Source organism: Salmo salar, chromosome ssa25 (genome assembly GCF_905237065.1).
Source record: "Salmo salar chromosome ssa25, Ssal_v3.1, whole genome shotgun sequence".
In the NCBI taxonomy this organism is placed as follows: Eukaryota; Metazoa; Chordata; class Actinopteri; order Salmoniformes; family Salmonidae; genus Salmo; species Salmo salar.
Window position 1 is genome coordinate 28,071,928 of NC_059466.1, and position 21,656 is coordinate 28,093,583.

At 41.0% G+C, this 21,656-nt stretch overlaps 1 protein-coding gene across 1 annotated transcript; it reads right to left on the minus strand.

Annotated features, from left to right (window-relative positions):
* Window positions 1–643: 643 nt before the first annotated feature.
* On the minus strand, window positions 644–21,654 carry LOC106586490 (integral membrane protein 2B). Its single transcript, XM_014173858.2, has 6 exons — window positions 21,369–21,654; window positions 3,738–3,869; window positions 3,296–3,532; window positions 3,027–3,137; window positions 2,661–2,811; window positions 644–1,673 (listed from the first exon to the last, which is right to left on the minus strand). The coding sequence occupies exons 1-6, from the start codon at window positions 21,447–21,449 to the stop codon at window positions 1,585–1,587; spliced, it is 801 nt and encodes a 266-aa protein (XP_014029333.1). The 5' UTR covers window positions 21,450–21,654; the 3' UTR covers window positions 644–1,584.
* Between the last annotated feature and the right edge of the window lie 2 nt (window positions 21,655–21,656).

Below are 21,656 nucleotides of genomic sequence, written 5' to 3' on the forward strand. Positions count from 1 at the left end.
TGTATTTCCATGGAAATATAACGTTTATTTGGAAAGTAATACATATATTTTTAAAAGCATTCATGATTTGCGTAAATGTAATATACTATTACTCTTAAATATGAAATGGTATTACATTTGGTGAAGAGCATTATGACTTGTTTAGGACTTGATACTTGACACGGACTTGCCTGTCTTGACTTGGGACTTGAATGCTAAGACTTACTTGTGATTTGGTCCCACCTCTGCAGAGTTCCACTACGATCATTTAACAGGGCTTATAGTCATTCTTTGTCAACTGATCCGTCACCACATTTAGCTATCAGAGGAGAGACATACTGCTATGGGAGCAAACGTAAGCTAATGAGACCGCTCATACAGTCAACATGTACCAATGACTCCAATGACTTTAAAAGAGAGTGGCAAATGTGCTCACAGGAAAAGGGCTGCAGGTAGCCTAGTGGTTGGAGTGTTGGGCCAGTAACTGAAAGGTTTGCTAGATTGAATCCCGAGCTGAAAAAAAAATCTGTCGTTCTGCCCCTGAACAAGGTAGTTAACCCACTGTTTCTAGGCCGTCGTTGTAAATAATACTTTGTTTTTAACTGACTTGCCTAGTTAAATAAAACGTTACATTAAAAAAATGACAGAAATGGATGGCGCCAAGTTAGCAGACAAATGTTTATTTAAGAAAAGCACTCAGACTTATTTGATATGTTCTTGCCACAAACATGCTGGCTATGCCATGGAGGTCCGTAGTACTGGTTTAACATTTATTGCGGTGTTGGTCATATCTTTATAGAGGTTATATACATAATAGTAATATAGATGGAGTTATCCCCCAAAAAACTGTATAAGAAAAAAAACAAAGAACTTAAACAAAATATTTTGATCCCAATATAAAAAAAAGTGTATGTTTTCCTTTGTTGTATAAGAAAATAATAACTATTTTGAATTATATAGACAACTGTGTTGATTTTGATTTATTATTAAAGCTAGATGAAAAAAACAAACATTTATCCACACTTAAAGATGTTTTCCAGTTAAGAAATCTTAACAGTTTAAACAGAACATGTAAAATCTATACAACACCCTGGACTAGTCCCTTCTAAACCAGGTTCAGTGGTACAAAATTATACATTTGCTATGCCTTTGCACATTTGTTTCTGTATTCAAAAATACAAATTAGACTCGGTTTCAGAAAATCTGACTATACCATACATGATCTGCTTCAAGCCCCTTAATCCCAGTTTGATTACTTAAGTAATCTTAACATAGATCTCAAAATCATCAGTGAGGTTTACATTTTTGACAAGCTAGCAGTCCCGCCGTTGAATATATCCTCCAAAAAATAGAAACCCTCTATCGAATAATTGCATCCCTGTATAATGAAAAAAAAAAAAAAAACACAGAACTGATTGACAGATTTTAAGCAGAGACAAAAGTGCCCATTTCACATAAAAATGATCACACACAACTACCTGATGTAGAATAACAAAATGGGAAAATTTAAAACAGAAGATGAGGATTGCAAATCTCCAACTGCGCTCCCAGTGAAATGAAGCGGTTGTACAGAGATGATGTCACACTTTGCCCACAGCGACGTCACTAGGGCTCACAGATCAAGGTCTCCACCACAAATTTGCTCTCAAAGTGACGGATCTTGTGGCAGTTGAGAGCTTCACGCTTCTGCATACCTGTAATGTGGGAGATGGAAAGGTTAAAATGCTGATCTACGCCTAATAAAAACCTGTATGAGATGCCACAATATGGTGGTTGGTTGTTCATACAGGCTCAGACTCATTGGGAGAACATTCTTTTGGAAAGATATGAGTCATCACTCCAGAGAACGCATTTCCACTGCTCCAGAGTCCAATGGCGGCAAACTTTACACCACTCCAGCCAATACTTGGCATTCCGCATGGTGATCTTAGGCTTGTGTGCAGCTGCTCGGTCATAGAAACCCATTTCATGAAGCTCCCGACGAACAGTTCTTGTTCCAACGTTGCTTCCAGAGGCAGTTTGGAACTCGGTAGTGAGTGTTGCAACCGAGGACAGATGATTTTTACATGCTCCAGCACTCGGCAGTCCCGTTCTGTGAGCTTGTGTGGCCTACCACTTCCTGGCTGAGCCGTTGTTGCTCCTAAACGTTTCCACTTCACAATATCAGCACTCACAGTTGACCAGGGCAGGTCTAGCAGGGCAGAAATTTGACTGACTTGTTGGAAAGGTGGCATCCTATGACGGTGCCACATTGAAAGTCACTGAGCTCTTCAGTAAAGCCATTCTACTGCCAATATTTGTCAATGGGGATTGCATGACTGTGTGCTTGATTTTATACACCTGTCAGCAACGGGTGTGGCTGAAATAGCAGAATCCGGGGTGTCCACATACGTATATATAATGTATGTCGCAATGCCCATGTGCTAGTTTTGTTAGACATGCGTGCGTGCATGCGAATACTTGTACGTGCACGTGTGTGTGAGTAGTGTGTTAGGTATGGGAGATCTAACGACGTGCTCAGAGACCAGTCAGTCATGATCTCAAGCTAAAAAGGGCTGAATGTAAGAGAAGCCTATTTCCTTTGGGCATGTTAGCATAATTCTTCACTTGTCCAAAGAACTATGAAGCGTGCGCAAGGTGTGATGTATGGTGTGTGTGTATTTATGTAGGTGTGTACTGACCCAGGATCCTGTCTCTGCGCTGAAGCTTATAGGTGTCCTTTCCCTGGCAGAGGTTGTTGATGAAGAATCCCAGTTGTTCCACATTGTCCAGGCGCTCTGTCACCACCATCTCCTCATGGACCAGGTAGGACTGAGGCATGTAGACACCAGCCTGGGGAAGAAAGAGGAATACAACATCGACTAACACATCCTATCATTAACATCATGAGATACTAAGTGGTTCATTTTAAAAACATTTCATGTCAGTCTCTCTTACAACATTGTAAAAACAGTACAAGGTTACATTGGGTGCCCAGACTAGTGCGTAAGAAATCGAATGTATTACTATCATTATTGTCACATGGTTCATAAAGAAGTTCCTGTTACCTTGATGTTGACCAAAAGCGCCAGGAAGTCATTGGGAGGCATGACGATGGAAGTATTGAGGGGGATGACATAGCACTTGTTCAGGAACAGGTCCAGGTAGGCAGTCAGTCTCTGTGGAGGAGCGCCAATAGAACAGACTAAGATAACAACCTTAAGAAATGCCACTGAACACAAACAATCCATGGTTTGTGGATTGTTATCCCCACAGAAACAAACAGGGGTTAGCAAAAAACAGCAGGGTTGAAGTTTTCAATTCAGTCAAGTCTTACCCTGTGGAAGTCGTGGACGATGTCGGCGGGGTCCCCGTCTTCGAACTCGGGCACGGGTACGTTGATGAGAGCCACATCCTGGTCCGCCAGTATGCGGATGTTCTCCTGGATCATCTTGAAGCTGGAGGGCAGGTCCAGCTCCACATCCTCCTCCTCCTGGATCATCAATGTCTCCTCATGGTACTTCACAATGTCCTCCTCATGGTACTTCACCCCACACACAAACATCCTGCCCTCCTGGTGGACACAGAAAACATTTATATTCCCACTTTTCACTGCATGGAGCTCTGCCCTTCTAGCAGAATGTATCTTTTGCCATGTCAAATAAAAATTATAAACATATCATGTATTCAAATACAATAAATACAACATTCCAATCCTGCCAGTTACAGTATTCAATAACCCCTAGATAAACAGAGGGGCCAGAGTGGTCCAGTCTCACCTCCGGGATGTAGTACCTGTAAAGGTAGGCCCCTCCCACAACCACGCCAAACAGCATCAGGGCCAAGCCCAGGCACACACACCAGCACCAGGCCTTGGACTGCTGACGCACCGGCAGAGCCACCTCCGGATCCTGAAGAAACAGAGGGAAGAGGCAGAATGTCAGGCAGGCAGGCAGGCAGGCAGGCAGGCAGGCAGGCAGGCAGACACACACACACACACACACACACACACACACATAGTGTATTTACAGGTTTCTAAGTCACTCAATCCCTCATCTTTCTCTCTTGAAACACTTCTCACTTCTGCTCATCTCTAACCTCTCCCTTCTCTGCCCTCTCTCTCACTTTCCTTTTCAACCTCACCACTGGGTTCAAGGCAGTGTAGGAGAGATGGGCAAAGCCACACTAGATATGAGAGTTTTGGCAACACTCCTGGTTCAAAACAACAAAAAGAGGTAGGGTTTGTTCAGAGGGGGTGCAGCACATTGGCAGGGGGGCTGCATGGCGAGCGGAGACAAAACAAAGGCTGTGTTTAAGGAACGGATGAAGAGGGCTTCCATCTAGAGGTCGACCGATTAATCGGAATGGCCGATTAATTAGGGCCGATTTCAAGTTTTCATAACAATCGGTAATCGGTATTTTTGGCCACCGATTTTTAGATTTTTTTATTAGACCTTTATTTAACTAGGCAAGTCAGTTAAGAACACATTCTTATTTTCAATGACGGCCTAGGAACGGTGGGTTAACTGCCTTGTTCAGGGGCAGAACGACAGATTTTTACCTTGTCAGCTTGGGGATGCAACCTTATGGTTAACTAGTCCAACGCTCTAACCACCTGCTTTACTTTGCACTCCACGAGGAGCCTGCCTGTTACGCGAATGCAGTAAGAAGCCAAGGTAAGTTGCTAGCTAGCATTAAACTTATCTTATAAAAAAACTATCAATCAATCATAATCACTAGTTAAACTAGTAATATCATCAACCATGTGTAGTTATCTAGCCAGTCCTGCGTTGCATATAATCGATGTGGTGCGCATTCGCGAAAAAGGACTGTCTTTGCTCCGACGTGTACCTAACCATAAACATCAACGCCTTTCTTAAAATCAATACACAAGTATATATTTTTAAACCTGCATATTTAGTTAATATTGCCTGCTAACATGAATTCCTTTTAATTAGGGAAAATGTGTCACTTCTCTTGCAAACAGAGTCAGGGTATATGCAGCAGTTTGGGCCGCCTGGCTCGTTGCGAACTGTGAAGACTATTTCTTCCAAACAAAGACAGCCAACTTCGCCAAATGGGGGATGATTTAACCTGTCTGGGCTAGGGGGCAGTATTTTCACGGCCGGATGAAAAACGTACCCAATTTAAACAGGTTACTACTCTGGCCCAGAAACTAGAATATGCATATTATTAGTAGATTTGGATAGAAAACACTCTGAAGTTTCTAAAACTGTTTGAATGGTGTCTATGAGTATAACAGAACTCATATGGCAGGCAAAAACCTGAGAAAAATCCAAGCAGAAAGTGAAAAGTCTGAGAATTGTAGTTCTTTTGATTCTCTATCGAAGCTCCAGTGTCTGTGGGGTGACATTGCACTTCCTAAGGCTTCCATTGGCTGTCTAAAGCCTTCAGAAAGTGGTTTAAGCATTTTCCTGTCACTGAGCAGAGTATAGGAGCTCAGTTACTGAGTGGTCTGCCTGGCAACAAAGGGATTGGATATGCTCGGTCCCGCGAGTGCGCCCCTCCTTTTTCTTCTTGAATGAATATGCTATTGTCCGGTTGGAATATTATCGCAATTTTACGTTAAAAATACCATAAAGATTGATTTTAAACAGGGTTTGACATGCTTCTAAGTACGGTAATGGAACATTTTGACTTTTCGTCTCTCGTTCCGCGCTCGCGCGTTATGCCTTTGGATAAGTGATCTGTACGCACGAACAAAACGGAGGTATTTGGACATAAATATGGATTATTTGGAACAAAAACAACATTTCTTGTGGAAGTAGCAGTCCTGGGAGTGCTTTCTGACGAAGATCAGCAAAGGTAATACAATATTTCTAATACAAATTCTGACTTTAGGTTGCCCCGAATTTGGCGGGTGTCTGAATAGCTCGTCGTGATGGCTGAGCTATGTACTCAGAATATTGAAAAATGTGCTTTCTCTGTAAAGCTATTTTAAAATCTGACACAGCGGTTGCATAAAGGAGTAGTCTATAATTCTTAAACTAATTGTTATGTATTTTGTCAACGTTTATGATGAGTATTTTTGTAAATTGATGTGCACATTCACCGGGCGTTTTGGTGGGAATACATTTTCTGAATATCACGCGCCAATGTAAAATGCTGTTTTTGGATATAAATATGAATTTTATTGAACAAAACATACATGTATTGTGTAACATAATGTCCTAGGAGTGTCATCTGATGAAGATTGTCAAAGGCTAGTGCTTCATTTTGCTGTGTTTTGGGTTTTATTGACACATGTCCTTGCTTGGAAAATGGCTGTGTGATTATTTTTGTCTATGTAGTCTCCTAACAATCTAATGTTTGCTTTCGCTGTAAAGCCTTTTTGAAAATCGGACAATGTGGTTACATCAAGGAGAAGTGTATCTTTAAAATGGTGTAAAATAGTCGTATGTTTGAGAAAGTTGAATTATGACATTTTGTTGTTTTTTTAATTTGCCGCCCTGATATTTCACTGGCTGTGTCCCACCTAGCCCTTAGAAGTTAACAAAAGCGCATTTGCGAAAAAAAGCACAATCGTTGCACGACTGTACCTAACCATAAACATCAATGCCTTTCTTAAAATCAATACACAGAAGTATATATTTTTAAACCTGCATATTTAGCTAAAAGAAATCCAGGTTAGCAGGCAATATTAACCAGGTGAAATTGTGTCAGTTCTCTTGCGTTCCTTGCACGCAGAATCAGGGTATATGCAACAGTTTGGGCCGCCTGGCTCGTTGCGAACTAATTTGCCAGAATTTTACGTAATTATGACATAACATTCCATCTACAGTGTATATTCCTAATGCCTTGACATATTATTGCAGTCAATTTGTGATATCATAGACTAAGGCCAGGAGATGGGTTTGATCCTTGGATCTTGGTGTAATACAGCTGGTCTTAGCTCTATTAAAAAAAAAGAAGGAAAAAAAGCTTGTGAACTAAAACACTAGCACTTGACTCACCCCAGACACTCCCGAACTTCCTGATCTTTATTAGGGCATTTCAGATGGGTCAAAGCTCTAAGGAGGTCTGCAAACCACCCAAAGGCCCTTCTGGCTATAATGAACAGCTAAGTGCTCTGATCAACAGCCATGGATTGAGCTGATTGAGGTTGACTGAGGGAGTGAGTCATGTGGACAAACGACACAGTGTTTATCAAATCGCAAACATAGGATTTCACGATAAGTCTCAATTCTTTAACCTGTTTAGGATAGGGGGCAGTATTTTCACGGCCGAATAAAAAAACGTACCCGATTTAATCTGGTTATTACTCCTGCCCAGAAACTAGAATATGCATATAATTATTTGATTTGGATAGAAAACACCCTAAAGTTTCTAAAACTGTTTGAATGGTGTCTGTGAGTATAACAGAACTCATATGGCAGGCCAAAACCTGAGAAGATTCTATATGGGAAGTGCCCTGTCTGACCATTTCCTGGCCTTCTGTAGCCTCTTTATCGAAAATATAGGATCTCTGTTGTAACGTGACATTTTCGAAGGCTCCCATAGGCTCTCAGAAGGCGCCAGAACGTGGAACGATAACTCTGCAGTCCCTGGGCGAAAAACAGTAGGGGTTTTGGAAAGTGGTCGTTCTGAGAACAATGACACTGGTGCGCGCGTGCATGTGACGACTCCATTTTTCTTCTTTCAGTGTTTGAACGGATACAACGTCTCCCGGTTGGAATATTATCGCTATTTTACGAGAAAAATCGCGTAAAAATTGATTTTAAACAGCGTTTGACATGCTTCGAAGTACGGTAATGAAATATTTGGAATTATTTTGTCACGATATGCGCCGGCGCGTCACCCTTCGGATAGTGTCTTGAACGCAAGAACAAAACGCAGCTATTTGGATATAACTATGGATTATTTGGAACCAAAACAACATTGGGTGTTGAAGTAGAAGTCCTGGGAGTGCATTCTGACGAAGAACAGCAAAGGTAATCCAATTTTTCTTATAGTAAATCTGAGTTGGGTGAGTGCCAAACTTGGTGGGTGTCAAAATTGCTAGCCATGATGGCCGGGCTATCTACTCAGAATATTGCAAAATGTGCTTTCACCGAAAAGCTATTTTAAAATCGGACACCGCGATTGCATAAAGGAGTTCTGTATCTATAATTCTTAAAATAATTGTTATGTTTTTGTGAACGTTTATCGTGAGTAATTTAGTAAATTCACCGGAAGTTTTTCGGTGGGTATGCTAGTTCTGAACAAAACATGCTAATGTAAAAAGCTGGTTTTTGATATAAATATGAACTTGATTGAACAAAACATGCATGTATTGTATAACATAATGTCCTAGGAGTGTCATCTGATGAAGATCAAAGGTTAGTGCTGCATTTCGCTGTGGTTTTGGTTTTTGTGACATTATATGCTAGCTTGAAAAATGGGTGTGTGATTATTTCTGGCTGGGTACTCTCCTGACATAATCTAATGTTTTGCTTTCGTTGTAAAGCCTTTTTGAAATCGGACAGTGTGGTTAGATTAACGAGAGTCTTGTCTTTAAAATGGTGTAAAAAAGTCATATGTTTGAAAAATTGAAGTTTTTGCATTTTTGAGGTATTTGTAATTCGCGCCACTGTCTACCATTGGATATTGGTGAGGCGTCCTGCTAGCGGAACATCTAGATGTAAGAGGTTAAAAACATGCTAAGGCATGTCCCCTCCACCATCTTCGTATCCCCTTGTGAAGGGACGTTTTAGACATGGGTCGACCCCTGGTCTAGCTGACCAAGTTAATGAGTATGGGCATTGACGGAAAATCATTAAGTCTCAACATTCTTCAGTAATGCCCTGACGGCAAATTTCTCTACATTTCAACAAGAGGAAGTTCTAGAGCTGGCTTCCGAAGAAACAAGTTTGCTGACTGAGAACATTATTGTTGTTGAGCCCATCTGTACAGTTGAGGAGTATGACTGCATGAGTAAGCGTTTCTGGGTCCAAACAATAGTTTGACAGGAAGAGCCCACATTCTCAACCAAACTTCAGCAGAAAAGCTATAGCACAATGAGAAGCAAGCAATTCGCTCTTTCCAAGTAGTAAGAGCTAGCCTGACCTCAATCAAGTTAATATCAACACAAGTCTCGGAGCAGCAGGGTGGCGTTTCCAGGGAGACCCAAAGCAATAAAGAGAGAGACTAGGAGGGAGAGACACAGGGGAGTAGGCTAATAGCAAAAACCAAGAGGGAGCAAGGGGGAGAGGAACACTAACGTATATCCCATTATATCCACTCTGTTCGGAAGCCTTGGCTGCAAGTGATTTTCTAGAGAGGGCAAAAAGGGAATATTTGAGGCTTTCTGGCTGGTTTAACGTCTAATCTCTTCCCCATGAGATCAAAATGCCAGGGTGGTTTTGCCTTTGCTGACCGAAGGGGAGTTTCCAGGGATAGGCTTCGACTTACTGTAAGAGTAAATAGGGTAATATAATGCACTAAAACAGGAACTTCTGCTTCATTAGCAACAAGAATCTCTGCCAATGACAACGTCTGATTCAAATGCTGTGGTGGGCCTATCTCACACCCAGTGAGAAAATATAATCCCCGTCATAGATGGTTTTGTAACTGAGTCTGTATGTGCCCAAAGTCATGTACGGTTTGGTTACAATCGGTTTGGAGTCAGAGGCTTTATTAAAGTTTACTTTCATCCCACAACTGCACATTCCCCTCAGGTTTTTTTCTCATGTTGAACTTTGATAGTATAAGGCTGCGGCGCTAAAATTAAACTTGGTCTCAGTTTTGTTCCTCCAGTCTGTTCCAATTCACTTCCTCTTCCTTTTGTGTTCTTCTGCTCTGACTATGTTAGTTTCCCCATTTCTGCAGGAAGAAAAGGGAAGAACATACGCACATCCAGATGTTGTATGCAGATACTGGACATCAGTGTAAATGTTATCAAGAAACATACTTTTGACCCTGAAATAGACAATATGGGGGCATGGCTTAGTGTACACTGCAGAAAACCTAGTCAAGTGTCTTAAAGGCCCAGTGCAGTCAAGCGTTTTAAATACACTGAACAAAAATATGAACGCAACTGTTGGTAACATGTTTCATGAGCTGAAATAAAAGATCTCAGAAATGTTCCACATGCACAAAAAACATTTCTCACATTTTGTGCAGAAATTCTTTTACATCTCTATTAGTGAACATTTCTCCTTTGCCAAGATAATCCATGCACCTGACAGGTGTGGCATATCAAGAAGCTGATTATACAGCACCATCATTACGCAGGTGCACCTTGTGCTGGGACAAAAGGCCACTAAAGTGTGCAGTTGTCACACAACATAATGCCACAGATGTCTCAAGTTGAGGGAGCATGCAATTGGCATGCTGACTGCAGGAATGTCCACCAGAGCTGTTGCCAGAGGATTGAATGTCCATTTCTCTACCACAAGCCGCCTCCAACACAATTTTAGAGAATTTGGCAATACCAGTCTCACAACGTCTAACCAAGCCAGCCCAATAACAGCAAGTTTTCAGTTACCCCTCCCCACTCCCTGACAGTCCTATCAAAATTCATGCTTGAGAAATTGCTCATTGCTAGGAAGCTATTTTTATTTCATTTATACCATTTTAAAAACAATCACAGTAAGGTAATTAATTGTCACCCAGAAATTATTTGATATCGAGATAAAAATGGCTGCATTGGACCTTTAAAAATACTGAATGTGCTGTACTTTATGTAGCCTAATATTGTCCTATACTTTAAGCATGTTTACTCTCCACTCAGACAGAGATGGTCTTCTGCTCTGCTAAGCCCCCTCAGACCACTGGCTCTAGGCCTACATCTGGGGCTGCAATCACATCGCACAGTCACGCTAGGGTGACGATCAATACATTGTCTGTGTGTCCAAACCAGTCACACCAAGGAAACCACTACACACAAACACTTGTGCTCCCTCTCAGATAAATGCTATTTCTGCCTATGGTACAATGAGAAAACATAAGTTGGGGGCTATGTGTTTCAAAAAGTGTTGTTTTGGCCTCATTTCTCCCTAGGACCTTGAGGATGAACTCAGCTGCTTATGCTTCCTCTTGTAAGAAAACAAAATAGGTTGCGTCAGAGCATGCTCTCCCTTGGCTCAACGTCTTCTTCCTGCCTCTCCCTCTGTTCCGAGGACTGTCTGTCCCTCAGCTATGGGTTCCTGCAAGTTTCCACATGCTCCCCAACTTGCTGATGCCACAGATAACAAGGATACAGCAGGTGTGACCAAGTTTCCAGTATGCAAACTACCTGGCCTAGACTAATTCAGTGGTACTGACTGTCTTCATAAATCAAGCCATGCTGTATTACCGCTGCATTTACAACCTCAAAAATAACAATCACAAACGGGAGATGAGTACAATATGTTTTCTATAGTATGCCTCTTTTTAAATTCCCCAACAAGGAGAGAAAATACTTCCCCTTCTACTTTCACACTGACAGAACATCTTAATTCTAAAGTTCAGGAATGTAGCACCCTGAAAAGAGGTACAGTTTCAGTAGCTCGGAGACAGGTAGTGTTTTACTATGACCGAGGAAGAGCTCACATTGCACGGGCAACTAAATCCTTATCGTCTTCCTTTTCCACCTCAACATGCCCAGAATATATCCTCAGTAATGCTCAGTGAACTTATGGCCAGCACGTCTTATTTCCGAACCTTTCTAACCACTTTAGGGCTAGCAAATTTGACCAATCACACACTATTTCTGCATAAACCGGTAGAATTATTGCAATATTATAGCATAAAACTGACCCATGAAAAGGTGGGCTTGTAATTTCAACCAATCACTGCACATGTACCGCATATTATGGTTCAATCAAGCTCCACGAAGGTTTTCCCTCAGCGCATTTTCGCGACCAATTGCCATGCAAAATGTCAGAAAAAACACAGCAAAAATCAAGCCTTTTTGCCTGCAAATATCACAAAAAAATCATGGGGGGACTGACTAGACCAAGTCTATGCACAGCTGAATATTCGTCGCTCCTACTTTGCATTCACTTCCATACAACAAGCCATTTCCCTCCCATCTATAGAGACCGCGAATTACACATTCAAAACAGTCAGTTTGAACTTTCATTCTATTGTACATTTGCATGCTCCATCCATGATTTACATGCAACAGTTTATGCATTTATGTACCAACGTGTTGCCAAGGTTGTCTAATAATAACTAGCTCAGTATGTAGCTGATGCGTTCAGCTGACAGGAAAAGACTGAGGTGCTAACTTGATATCAGATCTGCTTCCGTATTCAAACAAGCCGACCAGACAGACATGCCCTTGAAAGTTGCCTAGTCGAGGCCATGCAAACTACATAGGGGGATCTGCTGACAACCACGTCTCTTGACTTCCTAATGTCAACTCTCTGGGCAGCCATCTTGTTTATAAAGTGGCTAGTAGGCAACTTGGAAAAACAACATGCGTTTAGCTAGATCTACTGTTTCTATAACTGGCCGTCTTTTGGTCATATCTTAGCCACACAGGCACACCAATAGGTTTAACCTGACAAAGGTAAGGCAAATAACAGTACCATATTCTAGGGGTGCCTCTGTGTTGTTAAGGGGTGTATGTCATTATGAAGTTAACCTATATTTACATAATATTATTGAACTGTCAAGTGGTTGCAGAGCAGACTCAGGCTTGCTCTTGGTCGAACCCTTAACAGCACATAGGACACACACTCGCAGCTGCACTGTGCCTGCTGCCAATCACTCTGCCCCTGTAAATGAGAACTTGTTCTCCACTGGCCTACCTGGTTAAATAAAGGTGAAATGAAATTAAACCTGTTAAATCAGGCAGTGTGTGAACAGAGCCAACCCTCCCACTGTCCGTCTCTCACTCCATCTGATGAGCTACTGACCTACACATTCCCTTAAACGGCTTCCCTAGCCAGGCGAGCGGCATCCTGCCAGCTGGGAAGTGGTGTAAAAACACCTCCCTCCATTTTATGGAGCATTTTCACCTAAGACTTATCCCAGTGTCTTACCAAAAAGGCTCAGACTTGTGAGTTTCCACTTCCATGGACCGTCTCCAGTCTCACGGCATCAGTGGAACTGCTCCGACTTGGTGCCACGGCCTGGCCACCGGTTCTTTTCATCTGGCTTCTACAATACAATGAATGGCTAATTGAACATGGTTAAACATCTTGTCTTGATGCAGAGGTTGTTGATTCTGCTCGCCCAAAGTCCTGTATCACACTTCTGATGGAAACACAGTTCCCGAAAAATAACACTAGAGCTTACATTAACATAGACACTGGCAACACACTGGTGTGGGGTAAGTCTCAGGTGAAGAATTACCCTGAAATGCATTTCAAGCCTATGCCTGCCTAGCGAACCTGAATGCATGCTACCTATTGGCCCCAAGAGTAGGCTACTTTGGTCATCTCGCTTTGTCTCTAAACTCTCATCCGAGTGAACATTTGGCCAGCAAGAAAACACTGACTACCCCAAATAAAAACAAGATAACTGTCCCCTAAACTACCCCAAAAAGTTCAAAGGAGCAAACATACTGTATAGGGTGATTCAATGCCAGCATGGGCAGATTTTTTTTGGTTTTGTGGTATTAGACTGTCCTGGCAATTATCACATAGAACCTTCATTGGAAGGTTGTTTGCTATGCTTGTTTTGTAACACAACCAACCATACACAATAGACAACACCTTTGTGTCATTATACTCCTAATAGTGGGCTCTAAAATATGGAGTATTGCTACATTGTGAAATACAATTTCACATCTATATATTAAACATGAAAACTTAATATGTTGCTATGTGCATAATAGCAAAATGTAGGGATTGAGAACAATGCCGCGGAGGCAGCAGCATCAACATCCCTGTGTTTTGAGAGAAATGTCTGGGTTTGACAGGTGTTGCTGACAGTTTGAGCAAGAAAACAATAACTGATTTGATAGACTGAACAAAGTGCTGTGCATAGCCAATATATGAAGGGCCTACATATCAACTTTCATAGCGAATGCTTTTGTTCATATGTTTTGTGCGTATTAATTGAATATTGCCAAATGCATCACTAAACAAATATGGTGCCTCTAATGGAACCCTTGCTGTTGATAGATTGCAAAGCAGCATACAACTGACCTAAACGTTTGGAAATAAGTTTACTTTCGCATCCATAGCCTTTAAATGCATCTCAAGTGCATTGTTCAGCTCACATCTAAAGGCTGGGGGTCATTTAGGATGTTGTTTTTTCAACAGGACAATGACCCAAAACACACCTCCAGGCTGTGTAAGGGATATTTGACCAAGGAGGAGAGTGATGGAGAGTGCTGCATCAGATGACCTGGCCTCCACAATCCCCCAACCTCAACCCGATTGAGATGGTTTGGGATGAGTTGGACAGCAGTGAAGGAAACAGCCAACAAGTGCTCAGCATGTGGGAACTTCTTCAAGACTGTTGGAAAAGCATTCCAGGTGACGCTGGTTGAGAGAATGCCAAGAGTGTGCAAAGCTGTCATCAAGGCAAAGGGTGGCTACTTTGAAGAATCTCATATTTGTTTAACACTTTTTTTGGTTACTACATGATTCCATGTGTTACTTCATAGTTGAGGTATTCACTCCTTCTACAATGTAGAAAATAGTAAAAATAAAGAAAAACCCTGCAATGAGTAGCTGTGTCAACTTTTGACTGGTTCTGTATATATAGCTACAGAAATAAGATAGATATTGCTTCTGTTGCCTGTTTGTTTAATAGCCTACTGATTCCGTGAGCACCAAGCCTCATGCAACAGCAAAATGTTGGGTAAAGCAATTTCACAGATTTGGTGGTTTTTAATCTTTGCTATGTTGTAATAAAGGCTTTACAATTTTTTCCGTTAGAACAGACTGCTATTATGTATAATATGAAAGCTGGTGGTTCCTTTTAACATGAGTCTTCAATATTCCCAGGTAAGAAGTTTTAGGTTGTAGTTATAGGACTATTTCTCTCTATAAGATTTGTATTTCATATACCTTTGACTATTGGATGTTCTTATAGGCATTTTAGTATTGCCAGTGTAACAGTATAGCTTCCGTCCCTCTCCTCGCTCCTACCTGGGCTCGAACCAGGAACACATCGACAACAGCCACCCTCGAAGCAGCGTTACCCATGCAGAGCAAGGGGAACAACTACTCCAAGTCTTAGAGCGAGTGACATTTGAAACGCTATTAGCGCGCACCCCGCTAACTAGCTAGCCATTTCACATCGGTTACAACAGCCTAATCTCGGGGGTTGAAGTCATAAACAGCACAATGCTTGAAGAATTGCGAAGAGCTGCTGGCAAACGCACAAAGGTGCTCTTTGAATGAATGCTTACGAGCCTGCTGCTGCCTACCATCGCTCAGTCAGACTGCTCTATCAAATCATAGACTTAATTATAACATAATAACACACAGAAATACGAGCCTTTGGTCATTAATATAGTCGAATCCAGAAACGATCATTTCGAAAACGAAACGTTTATTATTTCAGTGAAATACGGAACCATTCCGTATTTTATCTAACGGATGGCATCCCTAAGTCTAAATATTCCTGTTACATTACACAACCTTCAATGTTATGTCATAATTATGTACAATTCTGGCAAATTAATTACGGCCTTTGTTAGGAATAAATGGACTTCACAGTTCACAATGAGCCAGGCGGCCCAAACTGCTGTATATACCCTGACTGCTTGCACGGAACGCAAGAGAAGTAACACAACGACACATCCCTAGTTATAAGAAAATAATGTTAGCAGGCAATATTAACTAAATATGCAGGTTTAAAAATATATACTTGTGTATTGATTTTAAAGAAAGGCATTGATGTTTATGGTTAGGTACATTGGTGCAACGACAGTGCTTTTTTCGCAAATGCGCTTGTTAAATCATCACCCGTTTGTCGAAGTAGGCTGTGATTCAATGAGAAATTAACAGGCACCACATTGATTATATGCAACGTAGGACACGTTAGATAACTACACATGGTTGATGATATTACTAGTGATTATGTAAAGATTGATAGTTTTGTATAAGATAAGTTTAATTCTAGCTAGCAACTTACCTTGGCTTCTTGCTGCCCTCGCATAAAAGGTAGTCAGCCTGCCACGCAGGCTCCTCGTGGAGTGCAATGTAAGGCAGGTGGTTAGAGCGTTGGACTAGTAAACAGAAAGTTACAAAAACGAATCCCCGAGGCGACAAGGTAAAAATCTGTTGTTCTGCCCCTGAACAAGGCAGTTAACCCCCATTCCTAGGCCGTCATTGAAAATAAGAATGTGTTTTTAATCTGACATGCCTAGTTAAAGAAAGGTGTAAAAAAATAAAAATAATTAAAATATACTGCTCAAAAAAATAAAGGGAACACTTAAACAACACAATGTAACTCCAAGTCAATCACACTTCTGTGAAATCAAACTGTCCACTTAGGAAGCAACACTGATTGACAATAAATTTCACATGCTGTTGTGCAAATGGAATAGACAACGGGTGGAAATTATAGGCAATAAGCAAGACACCCCCAATAAAGGAGTGGTTCAGCAGGTGGTGACCACCGACCACTTCTCAGTTCCTATGCTTCCTGGCTGATGTTTTGGTCACTTTTGAATGCTGGCGGTGCTTTCACTCTAGTGGTAGCATGAGACGGAGTCTACAACCCACACAAGTGGCTCAGGTAGTGCAGCTCATCCAGGATGGCACATCAATGCGAGCTGTGGCAAGAAGGTTTGCTGTGTCTGTCAGCGTAGTGTCCAGAGCATGGAGGTGCTACCAGGAGACAGGCCAGTACATCAGGAGACGTGGAGGAGGCCAACAACCCAGCAGCAGGACCGCTACCTCTGCCTTTGTGCAAGGAGGAGCAGGAGGAGCACTGCCAGAGCCCTGCAAAATGACCTCCAGCAGGCCACAAATGTGCATGTGTCTGCTCAAACGGTCAGAAACAGACTCCATGAGGGTGGTATGAGGGCCCGACGTCCACAGGTGGGGGTTGTGCTTACAGCCCAACACCGTGCAGGACGTTTGGCATTTGTCAGAGAACACCAAGATTGGCAAATTCGCCACTGGCGCCCTGTGCTCTTCACAGATGAAAGCAGGTTCACACTGAGCACGTGACAGACGTGACAGAGTCTGGAGACGCCGTGGAGAACGTTCTGCTGCCTGTAACATCCTCCAGCATGACCGGTTTGGCGGTGGGTCAGTCATGGTGTGGGGTGGCATTTCTTTGGGGGGCTGCACAGCCCTCCATGTGCTCGCCAGAGGTAGCCTGACTGCCATTAGGTACCGAGATGAGATCCTCAGACCCCTTGTGAGACCATATGCTGGTGAAGTTGGCCCTGGGTTCCTCCTAATGCAAGACAATGCTAGACCTCATGTGGCTGGAGTGTGTCAGCAGTTCCTGCAAGAGGAAGGCATTGATGCTATGGACTGGCCCGCCCGTTCCCCAGACCTGAATCCAACTGAGCACATCTGGGACATCATGTCTCGCTCCATCCACCAACGCCACGTTGCACCACAGACTGTCCAGGAGTTGGCGGATGCTTTAGTCCAGGTCTGGGAGGAGATCCCTCAGGAGACCATCCGCCACCTCATCAGGAGCATGCCCAGGCGTTGTAGGGAGGTCATACAGGCACGTGGAGGCCACACACACTACTGAGCCTCATTTTGACTTGTTTTAAGGACATTACATCAAAGTTGGATCAGCCTGTAGTGTGGTTTTCCACTTTAATTTTGAGTGTGACTCCAAATCCAGACCTCCATGGGTTGATAAATTGGATTTCCATTGATTATTTTTGTGTGATTTTGTTGTCAGCACATTCAACTATGTAAAGAAAAAAGTATTTAATAAGATTATTTCTTTCATTCAGATCTAGGATGTGTTGTTTAAGTGTTCCCTTTATTTTTTTGAGCAGTGTATTTTACATTATTTTTTTTATTCAATAATAAAAAATACAAAAATAATTATAATTAAAAAAAAATGTTTTTTTAAATTTGGCAAATCGGGGTCCAAAAATACCGATTGTTATAAAAACTTGAAATCGGCCCTAATTTAATTGGCCATTCTGATTAATCGGTCGAACTCTACTTTATAGATTATAATTTTTTCCATCTGGTACACATATTTAGTGTTGTCTAAACTGTTCCAAATGGCCAGAAACAAAATACTATTGTAATCTAACAGCAACATAACTCACACAACACTTACTGCTATACCCTCCTTTTTCTGGATCTCCAGTAGTTTCTACAACTAAGTCAAATGTCTTCCACAGATCTGACTTCACCTTTCCCTCCTGAGCAACCAGTTAACATTCACCCGTTTCAAGTTGCTTTCACATCCTCCGCATCCATTTTGCTGTCGACATTACTGTGTTTGGAGTTTGTTATAACCAATTTATTGATGTGATTATGATAGGCTATAGATCAGGCCCTATTGGTCACATGCATGCAATGCTTACATGTTTCATGTAAAGAGAGCAAGGGTTGAGGGAATGGTTTTCCTAAACAAATTAGGGATTTGAAATGTTGCAGCTTCAGCACAGAGAGAACAATAAACACTTGCTTTGCTGTGGTGCCTTTTCTCTGCAGTAGGGAGGAAAGCGAGACAACGTGCGCCAGTCAAAGGCACTCGCTGTTATTCTTTTTTTTTTTAACTGTGTGCCCAACGGGCTCTTAAGTTATTTGTGTCTTAATTATTTCATCAAATAGTGTGCTTAAAGCATCAGACAAGCTCAATGCATATGTAGTTGTTTTATTCAATTGTCTTTATATGGAAAAATACGTTTAAACATTTAGACCAATCAATTGGTCGAAAGAACAGAAAGACTCTCGGTAGACCAATAAAGAAAACTTTGGCGGGGACAGCCCTAGTTTAAAGAGTATATTGTGCCAAACCATACATCTAAAAATAAGCTAAATCAAAAAGGGTACTTTTGAGACATTTATAATAATATTTAATGTTGAATAAATGAATGTGAATACGCCATATTTTAGAGCACACTATAAGAGTATAATGACACCAAGATGCTGTCTGTACAACATATAGTGCAAGGACCATAGTCGTACAAGCGGCATGTATAGGTCTAAAAAAGGCCCAAAAATGGCCACTTACATTATATTTTTAAATGTGTGATACAATGTAAAAAGCATGTAAAGGTAGGTGTGTGGCAACATCCAAACTTTTTTCCAACAGATATTATCAATAAATTCATTCCAATAAGGCATGACATACAACATCCTGCTGAAACAAGGTCGTATCGCTCTGTTGTTGAATGGACCAAAAGAGAAACAAATCTTTCCTACTGATGAGTCAACAGGGTCAATGGAAGGTAGGCTCTGAGGGTCTTGACACTTTCCTGAATAATAAAGCAACACCTGAGGGAATGGCATCTAAAACAATTGCAAAATCTTTAGGTGTTACCGGGACCTTGTAAAGTGATAAGAATTCCTTATAACTGAGTAAAAGACCCTCTGCATTTACCAGTTGGCTCACCAATAGGATATTATTTACCAGTTGGCTCACCAATAGGATATTATTTACCAGTTGGCTCACCAATAGGATATTATTTACAAGTTGGCTCACCAATAGGATATTATTTACAAGTTGGCTCACCAATAGGATATTATTTACCAGTTGGCTCACCAATAGGATATTATTTACCAGTTGGCTCACCAATAGGATATTATTTACCAGTTGGCTCACCAATAGGATATTATTTACCAGTTGGCTCACCAATAGGATATTATTTACCAGTTGGCTCACCAATAGGATATTATTTACCAGTTGGCTCACCAATAGGATATTATTTCGGAACCAATATTCTAAAAACAAATAAGTATTTTTATACAATATATCCCGATTATTCCATATATAATATCTCTGTGGAGAAAAAAATATGCTTAGAAATTAAGGACCATGACAAGAAAACCTGCCGATGAAAAGCAGAAAGTTTCACTGGAACTTTGTCAATATTATAATTGCAAAACAACATGAAGTTAAGGCCACCAAAAGTAGAGAAGGCATGATGAGGAATAAAACGCCACATAGAAGTGAGTCTTCTTAGGAATTGTTTTATCCAATTGATCTTAAAAGTATTATTAAAGGTAGTAAAGTCCCGAAAATTCAGCCCACCATTCTCATAAGTGTTCATTACAACAGTTTTCCTAATGTAATGAGTACGGTTTCTCCACAGAAAGTTGAAAAGCATCTGGTCTATCTCCTTGCTTATTTTACTGTCAAGATATAAAGAGAGAGCGTCATATGTTAGTCTAGAGATTCCTAATAACCAAGGCTGAAGGTCTCTTCCTTTTAAAGATAAGTTCCTCTGTAGCCATTGATTTAGCTTCTTCTGGGTTTTTTTAATAAGAGGGTTAAAATTTAGTAAGCCTCTAGACTTCTGATCCTTTGTAATGGTTAGTTCTTCTTTTACTGGAATACCATAATATGAAGGTGTCACACAATCTTTGACAGCCATGAGTTCACATTTATTAATGTTAAGATATAGACCAGACGCTTTGGAAAAGGATTGTATCACATTGATCGATATGGGAATTTGGTTAGTGTCTTTCAGAAAAAGTGAAGTATCGTCAGCCAGCTGGCTTATAATAATTTCTTTACCAGCTATGGAAATACCTTGTACAGGACTATTATTTTAAGAATTTGTAAAAAGTTGGGTGATTAATAAAAACAGGTACGGAGAGATAGGAATTAGGCAAGGTTGTCCTCTCTTTAACTCAAATCTAGGTGAGGTGCCATATTTCAATTTGATAGAGCTGTTACCATTTGTATAGAGAGTCTTAATAGCCTTACAGAAAAAAATCCCCAAAGCCAAGTCTCTCAAGGGAGTGGAAGAGGAACTGATGCTCTACTGTGTCAAATGCTTTATAAAAATAAAATGAAGCTATCCTCGGTTATTAGGTCTGAGTAGTCAAGTATGTCTAATACTAGTCTGACATTGTTCGAAATATGTCTGTTTCTCATAAAGCCAGACTGTGTTTCATCAATGATTGCATCCAGGACTTCTTTAATTGTTTTTGCAAGTAGTAAGGCTAATATCTTATAGTCATTATTAAAAAGACAAATTGGACACCAGTTATCGATAAGTAGCACTTATTTTTTAGGCTTAGGTATCAGTGTTATTAACCCTTGACTCATTGTAGGAGGGAGAACATTGTTTTTAATACTCTCTAAAAAGACTTCAAATAGGAATGGCGCTACTTGTTCAGAAAATAATTTGTAAAATTCTGATGTAATTCCATCAACACCTGATGATTTATTGTTCTTTAGATGTTTGATAGACTCTATAATATGTTCAACTTTGATGGGTTCATCACACTGTTTAGATTCTATATCACTGATGGAGTTAACATTATTCAGTGAGTCAAAAAACATATGTGGATTACTGACAGTACGTAAAACTATACAATTTCCTGTAAAAATTGCTACAGTATTTAGCGACTCACCTTGTCCTCGGGAATGAGGGTTTCGCAGTCCTTTTTCACTTCTTTCTGCCCGAGGGCCGAATTAAAAGATACCTTCACCATCGTGAAATGCACACTTTATTTGATTTCGAAAAGAAGAGAACGACTGTGTTTATCACGTCGAAATTGTTTGGTATCTTGCTGTAACAGCTCCTAAATCAGACGTCGTAGTTTAACACAACTCGTACTGCCTAACTCAAACGCAATAGCAGACACTCTTCTCTACTTTTCTTCAGTATTTAGTATAGCTAGATGTCGCTCCGCCTCTTT

Coding starts and splice junctions, on each gene's coding strand:
- LOC106586490 (XM_014173858.2), bottom strand. CDS start 21,449: ATGGTGAAGGTATCTTTTAATTCGGCCCTCGGGCAGAAAGAAGTGAAA. Junction 3,870..21,368: donor CCCTCATTCCCGAGGACAAG/GTGAGTCGCTAA, acceptor CTGTTTCTTCAG/GATCCGGAGGTGGCTCTGCC. Junction 2,812..3,026: donor CGCTTTTGGTCAACATCAAG/GTAACAGGAACT, acceptor TTTCTTCCCCAG/GCTGGTGTCTACATGCCTCA.